At 39.6% G+C, this 10,254-nt stretch overlaps 1 protein-coding gene across 1 annotated transcript; it reads left to right on the top strand.

The window, feature by feature from the left end:
- Positions 1-5,995: 5,995 nt before the first annotated feature.
- On the top strand, positions 5,996-9,161 carry TMEM225 (transmembrane protein 225). Its single transcript, XM_020984673.1, has 4 exons — positions 5,996-6,505; positions 7,150-7,293; positions 7,550-7,684; positions 8,700-9,161. Exons 1-4 carry the CDS (start codon positions 6,382-6,384, stop codon positions 8,927-8,929), a joined length of 633 nt encoding a protein of 210 aa, XP_020840332.1. The 5' UTR covers positions 5,996-6,381; the 3' UTR covers positions 8,930-9,161.
- The last annotated feature ends 1,093 nt before the right edge of the window (positions 9,162-10,254 follow it).

Genomic DNA, 10,254 nt, shown 5'->3' with positions numbered 1-10,254 from the left:
CATCAAAATCTGATCAATAACTGATGGAACAGGACTTCTGAGAACTGACAATGGAGCATGTCTCTTTCCTTTCTGCAAAGAGACAGTGCAAGATGGGTGCAGAAGGAGACATGCTGTTTCAGACATGGCCAGTGTGGTGTTTCACTTTCCTGTCCTTTGTTACAAAGACCCGGAAGATTATACTGAGGGGCTGGAGGAAATTATCAAGTGGCAATGATATAAACAGAAACAACAAGACATTCACCTAAAAAATCAAAACTGGCTTAGTTGAAGGAATCACAGATACTCAGAAGACTCTTGGGGCGTGGGTCCCAGTTTTGTCTACTTGTCTTCTGCAAAGGAATTTGTCCTCTTCTACTTAACCCCAAAGGGCAGAAATAGAAACAGTGGATGGAAGTTCCACAGAGGTAGACTTAAATTCAACGTAAGGAAAAACTCCTCAGCACTTAGAACTAACCCATAGTGTAACATGCTACTTCAAGAAGTAATGAGTTTCTGAGCGCAAAGGGATATAAAACTGTGCATACCCTTTGACCCAGCAATATCACCTCTAGGTCTGTATCCCAAAGAGACCATAAAAATGGTAAAAAGAAAAAAAAATTAAAACAAAAAAATAAATGGGAAAAGGACCCACATGTACAAAAATATTTGTAGCAGCTCTTTTTGTGGTGGCTAAGAATTGGAAATTGAGGGGATGTCCATCAATTGGGGAATGGTTGAACAAGGTGTGGTATATGAATATAATGGAATACTGTTGTGCTATAAGAAATGATGAGCAGGAAGATTTCTGAAAAGCCTGGAAAGACTTACATGAACTGATGCTGAGTAAAATGAGCAGAACCAGAAGAACATTGTACACAGTAACAGCCACATTGTGCAATGACTGACTTTAATAGACTTAGCTCTTCTCAGCAATGCAAGGATCTCAGATAACTCCAAAAAGACTCGCAACGGAAAATGCTGTCCCCACATCCAGAGAAAGAACTTTGGAGTCTGAATACAGATTGAAGCATACTATTTACTCTCCTTTTCTTTTGTTGTTTTGTTTTATTTCTTCTTTCTTGTGGTTCCTCCCATTAGTTCTAATTCTTCTTTACATCATGACTAATGCAAAAATGTGCTTAATATGAATGTGTAAGTAGAGCCTATATCAGATTGCATGCTGTCTTGGGGAGGCGGGAGGAGGGGGAAGGAGAGAAAAATTTAAAATTCAGAATCTTATGGAAGTGAATGTTGAAAAGTAAAAATTAATTACTAAGAAGTAATAAGTTTCCTTCATTATAGGTCTTCAAGCAGAAACTGGATAGCTATTTCTCAGAGATATGGTTAAAGGGACTCTTGGTGAGGCAAGGGTTGGGCTATTTTTGAGCCTTCAACTCTCAATTTCTCTGATTTGATAGTACATAAGTATTACAGAGTTTATACCTAAGAAAAGGATCCATAGAGAAATGATTTAGGTATTCATACCTATTCCTTACCCCATAATGACTCTGAGTAGCAGTTATATAGCAAGGCTTTGAACTTACTCTTCCAATTCCACTTCCAGGGGCAGGTAGGATTCCCAGAGCTCAGCTATTGTTACATCTCTGCTCAGGGTTCTATGGGTACCCTGAGGGGCTGTTGCTATTGCTTCCAGCTGCAATCCAGTATTTTCCTCCTAATATCAATAGACCAGTGACTTCTCTACTATCATCTCACTGGTTATTATTAGCTCCCCAATATAATTTTGACCGGTTACTATCTTCCCAATATTTTCAATAAGCAAATAATATCAATTAGGTTTTACAAAGGAATATTTACTGAGAGGTATAGTGAGAACAAACTAAATTCCCCTAAATAGGCAAAGTCTTCCCTCTACCATTTCAGTCTCTGGGGAGAATAGACTCAGACTTTAAATGGTCACCACAAACATTCCTCTTGCCAATTCACTTCCAAATACAGTATAGATGATGGATGAGTTGCTTACAGGACAATTAGAATCTCCAAGATATATTAAAAATTGAAACAAAAATACATAAATAAGAGCCATTCCTCAAAAAATAAGTGGTCAAATAATATGACTAGGCAATTCTCAAATGAAGAAACACATGCTATCAACAACCACATTAAGGAAAAAATTGCCCAAATCAATAATAATTAGAGAAATATAATGGTTGATTCTGGGCAGCAAGGTGGAAGAATGGATAGAGTGCCAGGCCAGGAGTCAGGAAGACTCCCTTCCTGAGTTCAAATCTAGCTCTATGCCCCTGGGCAAGTCACTTAACCCTGTTTGCCTCAGTTTCCTCATCTAGAACATGAGCTGGAGAAGGAAATGGCGAACCGCTCTAGTATCTCTGCCAAGAAAACCCCAAATGGTGTCACAAAGAATCAGACACAACCTAAAAACAATTGAACAACAAAACAACAATAAAATGTTTATTACTGAGATGAGTCAAGCCAGTCAGTCCTCTGGACCAGCTCTTCACAGGGTTAAGCTGCCAGAAAATCCATTTCTGGGCCTCTTATTCCAGGTAGTTCTTCCAACTAGTTTGAGTTACAACTAGAGAGTTTTCAAACTCACCAAGTTGTAGCCTAATATATTCTGCTTCGTTCACTCATTCACCTAAGAGTAGTAGAAAAGAATGAATAACGACAGAGACAGAAGAAACAAAAATACAATGTATTCAAGGCCACATAATGGCCCCAGGTGGAGAAATAGGGACCAAAGCACCTGGCTAAAATCCTACCTTCTACAAGAAGCTTTTTTCAGTCCCTCCAAATGTCAGTGCCTTCCCTCTGTTGATTATCTCTAGTTTATCCTTTATCTTGTTTTTACATAGTTGTTTTCATGTTTTCTCCCCCATTATCCTATGAGCTCCTTAAGAGCAAATATGGTCTTTTGCTTGTCTTGGGCTCTGAGTACAGTGCCTGACACATAGTAGTCATTTAATAAATGCTTTTCAATTTACTGTTAATAGGAAAACAGGAAGCAGCTCAGGGAAATGTGCAAGATAAGTTACAAGCAGCCAAAGAGGCTGTAAGAAAGAAGCTGATAACTACAGATCTCCCAGGGAAGCCTTTGCAAGTAGTGTTGAGTACATAGGACCTCCATATGAACAGATCCTTAGAGAAGTTAACATCATCACATCTTCCAAATATTAAAATCTGTACCCTGCTTACTACAATTTGCCTCATTGACTTGTATTCACAATTAATTAGGAAGAAAAATATCATAGCTAATTTCATTAATACGGTTATCATATCCAAGGTATATTAAAATTAATACAAAAATATAAGAATTAGAGCCATTCTCCAATAGATAATTGGTCAAATGAAATGAATAGGTAGTTCTCAAATGAACAAACTCAAGCTATCAATAACCATGTGGGAAAAATGCTCCAAATCAATAAGAATTAGAGATAGGTAAATTAAAACAGCTCCGGAGTTCGACTTCACATTCATCAGGCTGGCAAAGATGACTCAAATGGTCATCTGTAAAAATGAACGGAGAAGGAAATGACAAATTATTCTAGTATCTTTGCCAAGAAATGGGATCACAAAGAGTCAGTCAGACACAACTGAAACAACCTAACAATACCACCAACAAATCTAAGATCTCATCAGTTTGGAAGCTCCCTCGAATAATGCAGATTTGCAACCTATCTATGCCTACTTATCCTGTGCAAATCCCATCCATTATCTCCCTGTATATGGCCACAGTGAGTCCACCTATCATTTTCAGTGTCTCTCTTACTTTCTCCTAAATTGAGAGGTTTTCAATAGGACACTCTGGTTATCCATCTGTCACCTCTCATTTTTGTCATGGTAGCAGCCTGTCTTCTCTTTCTATCACATAATTCCTTAATGACATTGTTTATTGCTTTTCTTCAGAGTTCCTCATATATATATATATGGTGGGCCACCATATGCCTCTTCATTTCTCTCTGTGTGATATTCGTTTTATAGTCCTTTAAAGATAATTATATGCCATGTCTCACAGCAATATGGCAAAACTTGAAGAATATTAGTATTAAAAAGATGATCTTTTGCGTTCATAGGAAGATTGGACATAGTGAAGGAACTTTGCAACTTCCCAAAGAAAATTCAACCCACACTTCTCCTTGTGTTCAACTTTGGGCACAATTCTTTGTCCATTTGTACTATCTGTCTGTCCCTGATGTAAATCCTAACAGACAGCTCTATAGTATGTCCATCCAAATGTATGTTGAAATCCAGGCAGTAAAATTTCCCTTCCACTTAGTCTTTTCTGTGTGGATGAACAGGCCAAACTCATTTATTTGATTATAGATCTCTTCCAAGAGACTCTGAAATGTTCTGGGACTTTATGCAGTCAGTATAGGTCCATGGCCTCAAACCAACCCAGTGGACTGAAAGCCTGAGAGCATCAGGCTGAGTATGAGACAGCCTCGTAACTGTCTGCCCAAAAAGCACCTCCAAGCCTTGGTGCTTGGAGAGCAACCCCAACTGCAGAGCAAAAAAGGGGGTGGGGAGGCTTTACATACCTTCCAGTCTTGGCTAGAGAAGAACTTGGGGGTTAGGCAGTTTCCCCATACAAGCCACCAAAATGATGAAGTTTGGGGGTTTAGAGGTGCTAGGACCCCAAAATCACAACACACAGTCCTGTCTGAAAGAATTTGACTCAAGCCTTCTTTCAGCCAAAGGCAATGTTTATTACAACATCGTCATATTGGGTGGACTCTTAAGGAGTCTGAATGTGAGTGAGCAGTAGCTAGATTATAAGAATCTGAGCGGTGGCTAGATTTTAAAATCTAAGCAATGGCTAGATTATAAGAATCTAAGCCCTTTCTGGCACTTTTTCAAGCCCATTTCTCACTTTCAAACACAATAACCCTCCCACCCTCTGAAAACATCCCCAAGAAAGCGTGAGAGACCTGATAAAAACTACATCATGTGTCTCCTGCTCTCCCTTCCCACATTCTCATCCATATCTCTATCTCATATGTGCCCAGGTAAAGACAGATCAGCAGAAAAGCTATGTGGTCTAGTAAATAGAAAGATGCTTTAAAGTCGTAAGACATAGTTTCAAGTCTTATCTTTGACATATACAAGCTATGTGACCCCAAGAAATGTTCTTAGACTTCTGCTGATTTGAATTGGTAGAAGGAGTCTCTCCATTGAGAGTTCTCTATACCAATGAAATCATAGGACAAGTCAAAAAAAAATCCTGGTTATCAAGAAAGAAAGAATTCATAAAAGGGGCCCATGAGTCCTAGGAGTCTTTCAACAAAAGTTATTACCTTGGAAGGAAGGAAACAAGCATTTATTAAGTAAGATCTGTGTGTCACAAAAATTCTCTCACTTTAGCCTCACAACAACCCTGAGTAATAGAGGGTATTATTATCCCATTTTATAGTTGAGAAAACTGAGTCAGACAGCAGTTAAGTAACTTGCCCAGGAACACACAAAAAGTAAGTGTCTGAGGCTAGGCTCAGGTCTTCCAGATGCAGCACTCTATCCACTATGCCACCTTGGGCTGATCATATAAATGAAATCTCATATCCTTAATCACCAGCTTATGGATCCACCTCTTTCTTCCCAAAACTGACCCGAAGCCTGGAAGCCAGCACAATCCTGAATTAATGATAACTTTTCTTCATTCTTCACCTCATATATGCACCACAATAATAAAAGATCTTTCCTTTCTCAGATCTCACATAAAACATCACACCACTCCCATATCTCTAAAAGTTTTTAGTCTTCCTTTTTTTATTGCATTGTTCCTGCCTATTTATAGATAGGTCATAGTCCCCTTACTAGTTTGTTCTAGTTCTCTACAATCAAAAAATGTTTTAATCCTTTGTATCTGCAAGGACCTAGTATAGCCCTTTGTACTAGCAGGTGTGTAATAAATGGTAGTTGGATGAATGATCTCTCCATTTCCATGTCTCCCTCTCTCTGTTCTGTCTCTCCAGATTCCTTCCCCTGTACAAGGTTCAGGGGTCAAGGGTCAGATCAGAAGAGGGTTCCATGGCAGTTGGGAATTTCACTCTAGTCGGGGCCAAGAATGGGACTGGCAAGGATGGGGGTAGTCCCTCAGCTTGATCAGAGTTCCCAGATTCTACTACTGCTACTACCCCAAACCCAGAAACTTCACTTGTCTTTCAGTTGCTGATGCTAAAATTAGCTAGGTCACAGAGGGAGGGACAGTTTTAGGTGTGAGACATTAGGTTAGAGAAAAATCAAAGAATATATATTGCCTAGTTTCAGGGTTGATCTTGGCTTGGGACAGGTAGAAACTTGCTGAGGACACAAGCTCTATCTCTCCCCTTTCTTTCCACTGTCCAGTGATATACAAACTATGTCCCAATTTACTACCATGCAGTCCATGACCTATTCATCTCCTGCTTGGCCCTAGCATTGATGATACTGGGGTTAGTCCAAAAAGAATGGGTTAAGCTGGAAGGGCTGCCATCAAGGAAATCAATTTTCAGCAGCCCCTGGATACCTTGTATCAACTCAAATTGCACCATGGTTGACCTAACAGGTCAGGAATAAGCTATGGAGGGAGGAGGCAGGGAAGCAAGCCTTGGGTTTTGCCTCCTTGGCAGCTCAGCTTTCTCACACCTGGCCTCTTGCTGCTTGGCACAGATTTCTTAGTCTATAGCTTCCTTAGTTTGCACTTTTCTTACTTTCACAATCAACCAATAGTTGGGACTTTCATGAAACTTGACTTATGTTATTTCTGGAAAAGACAGAATTCAGTGGAAGCTAGAGAGTCTTAATGGATTGATGTTTGGGAGGGGTCATAGGTGTAGAGTGGTCAGGCTAGAATGGGACAAATGGAAGGAGGCAGACTGGGGACTGGAACAGAGCCAGTGATGTTAGGTCAAATCAGTGTTATAGCAGGTCAAGAAATTTTGTGCATAGTGGGTGTTATACAAGATGTGGACTCCAGGAAGAGCAAAGGAAAAGTCATGAAGTAAAGATTACAAGATAGAGAATGCTTTCCATTGGATTTTTCTTCCATTCAAATTCAAAGTCCCTGACCCTGTTTCCTCCTTCTGTCCCATTTCCTATTTCTTCTCTCCCTATTCCCATCTCCACTGAGGGCTATGTGGATCCCAGGTGGGAATAGAACTGGAAAAAAAACTTTACAATGATCCCAACTCAACCTCTGCTTCCCCACAGATGACAAGAAAACCTGGAACCTGATGGCTATAACTATCACTCTTTCCATCGTCCTGTGCTTTATGTTGTGTTTGGACTACACTTATATAATTCCTCGAATCAAAAGCCGCTACCTCTTCTTTGCCTTTATCAGCTTCCTGACAGGTACCCACCTGCTTCCCTTGCCCCAGACTGTTAATAAAACTGGTTTTGGGCTTACATTGCTGGTCCTGACTAAATCAATCCCTCTTTATCATTGGTACATAGATTTAGCTTCTGGGATGTCTATCAATTTATCTGTGATTGGATGAATCCTTGAGCAAAAGCATTCTAGGAATTGACTTTTCTTTGGTTAAGGCTTAAGTGTGGGATTCAAGTCCCCCAGGAGAGACTTTTTTTCCTCTTTTTGTCTGGACAGCAGGTATCTGTTTGTTCACAGCAATCATACTGTACTACCAAGAGCTGAGGAAAAGCTTCAACATGTACTACCATGATATCAAAGTCACCTGGATCTTTCATTCATCTTATATAATTATCTTCTTATATTTAGTCTGTGGTAAGTGTCCCCAGTGCCCTTGAGGGGAGATCAGAGCCAACTCACCTGTGGTTTAGGGGGAGGGGAGTTGGGGACATAGGAGAACCTTTCACTCCAAATTGTTGAAACTCATCTAGATTCAGTTCCAGGTGTAGCTTCCTCAGAGAGAGAGTTGGGGTCTGAGACTATGGATTATGTCAATTCCTGGTGAATAGCTCCAAAGAACATCCTTCCCTTTCTCTTCCTCTATTGCCCTTCACACCCCTTCCTTCATGGCACATATGGCCAAGAAAGACATGGCTGTGAGAAGTGTCTTTGAAGATGAAAAGAATGAAGGCATTTAGAGAACATATAGAAAGGATAAAGGTAGCATCAAGGATAGTTATCAGGACAGTGCTAAGAGGGGAGACAATGCAAGTGTATAGTATATCACTCTCTCTTATGAGGGTCCCTTTTTTCCTAGGAGTCTCTCCTCTGAAAGTAAACATCCTAAATGCAAAAGAGATATTTCCAATTTCAAAATGGACCTGACCTTAGATATATTGGTCTAATTTAAAATGTGTCACACTCTCCAGGGTCCCGCCTCCTCTTCACTGCTATTATTGATGTCCTGGAATTTACCACCCAAAGGGGCTTAGGATATTTAAGACCAAGGGCTCTATCAACATTGTATAACCTTTGATACTAGGATGGGAAGCAGACTGTGCTAGGGTAAAGAATTTGAACTATGGAGTTAGAGAACCTAGATTCAAATCTTTCTTCTGAGGCTTACTACTTAAGTTCTATAACTTTTGCCAAGTTCCTTAACCTCTCTAGGCCTCATTATACTTCAGGAAAATAAAATCTGTAAAATTATTGCATTGGATTAGATGACCTCTGAGTTCCTGTCCATCTCTAGAGTCATGTTTTCCAACTATTTCATCCTTGCGGCTTCCCAGAACACTATCCTGCTGCTAGGAAAGACTCAACTCCTGTTTCCATGCTTTTGTTATCATTACCTGCTTTTCCCTACAATCCTCTGACCATTTTTCCCTAGGGATCCTCTGTCTTTTGAGCCACAGAGAGTGCAACAAGAGCTCCCTTGACCTTCTAGAAGAGTCTCCCACACAATCTCCATTGAGACAGCCTGAGAGTATCCAAATGAAAACTGATGATAAAGAAATGAAGGGAAATTTTTCTGACAAAGTCCATATTGAAAACTTGAGCAATACAAGTCTGAGTCCTCCAAGAAAATCACAAGCCCTCCATGTGACCTGGGCCGTGTAGATTTGGGGACAGCTATAGGAGTTCATATCTTCATGCATGCATTTATGTCTCTATTGACTCATACATGTGTAGTCAGGTGTTGTATGCATGCACCATTTATTATACGTGCATATCATATATGTCTGACTTGAAGGACTATTTATAGGAGTGCCAGATGATAGTAGCAAATACCCCTCTGCTTGGTAAAGGAGATTTTCCTCCAGACAATATGTTTGCAATTTCATTAAAAGAAATCAACACATTTCAGTGGCCTGTAGTTTGTCCTTAGAAGAGATTTGAGAGCTATAAAAACCTTACAGCCTTGCTCATGAATTCAATAAACATTTATTCATCATTTGGTGATAAATGAAAGGAAGCATAACATCAAATTCTGCAACTAGAGTTATGAAGAACTATATTTCCCATCTCTGCCATATGAGTTCTTGACCATAGGCAAGTCACTTACTCTCTTAACCTCAGGCAATTTTCTATGACTAAGGGATAAGAGAGGTTGGAATCCATGTGAAGGAGAGAGTTCATACATCAACAAAATCACAAGTCCTTGATCTTTTAGTGCATGTGCTTATCTTAGGAAGACAAAAATGAAAAACAGCAAAGTCCTTGTCCTCAAGTAGCTTACAGTATAGTAGAAAGGGAAGAGAAATGAACAAAATAACTATAGGGTTAGAACATGGACAAATGTATAAAGAGGCCAAATAGACTACTGAGAGATCAAAAGGAGTGATCATTTAGTTAAGAAGATAAGAGAAGATATCACAAGATAAGAGAAGAGAGGGTAACACCTGAGCTAATTCTTAGAGGAAGAGAATTTGGACAAAAAGTAGAGGTGACTGATTTCACCATTTGAGGTTCATCATGGCTTTTTGGGAGTAAGTGTGTAATTCACAGTATTCCTAACCAATTTCTACCCAATCCAATCTCTGTTGCTAGATTACATCACCTACACACACAAACCCAATAGTAAAAAATATTTCAATGAATCAAGTGAAGAAAACAAATATTTGTTAACTGTCTATTATGTGTCAGGCACTGTTCTAAGCAGCAGGAATGTGAAGAAAGGCAAAAAAAAAATCCATACTCTCAAGGAGCAATCTAATAGGGGAGGCAACATACAAATAACCCTGTACAAACAATATATAGACAGGATAAATTAGAGATAATTTCAAAGGGAAGACACTAAAGAGGACCTAGAAAGGCTTCTGGCAGAAGGTGGGATTTTATCTGGGATTAAAAGGAAGCTAAGGGGTAGGATTAAGAAGGACAGAGTTCCAAGTAAGTGATAACAACCAATGAAAATGCACAGGATCAGGAGATGGAATGCCTTG

The sequence above is a fragment of the Phascolarctos cinereus genome, unplaced genomic scaffold (assembly GCF_003287225.1).
Source record: "Phascolarctos cinereus isolate Bilbo 61053 unplaced genomic scaffold, phaCin_HiC Scaffold_726;HRSCAF=1367, whole genome shotgun sequence".
Classification (NCBI taxonomy): Eukaryota; Metazoa; Chordata; class Mammalia; order Diprotodontia; family Phascolarctidae; genus Phascolarctos; species Phascolarctos cinereus.
Note: the sequence above shows the minus strand (reverse complement) of the source record. Positions and strands in the feature narration are given on the sequence as shown.

What these genes read in the sequence shown, in the direction of transcription:
- TMEM225 (XM_020984673.1), top strand. Translation starts at nt 6,382, where the DNA reads ATGATACTGGGGTTAGTCCAAAAAGAATGGGTTAAGCTGGAAGGGCTG. An exon ending in CACCATGGTTGACCTAACAG is followed by an intron (nt 6,506 to 7,149) that starts GTCAGGAATAAG and finishes GCTTCCCCACAG; the next exon opens with ATGACAAGAAAACCTGGAAC. An exon ending in CTTCTTATATTTAGTCTGTG is followed by an intron (nt 7,685 to 8,699) that starts GTAAGTGTCCCC and finishes ATTTTTCCCTAG; the next exon opens with GGATCCTCTGTCTTTTGAGC.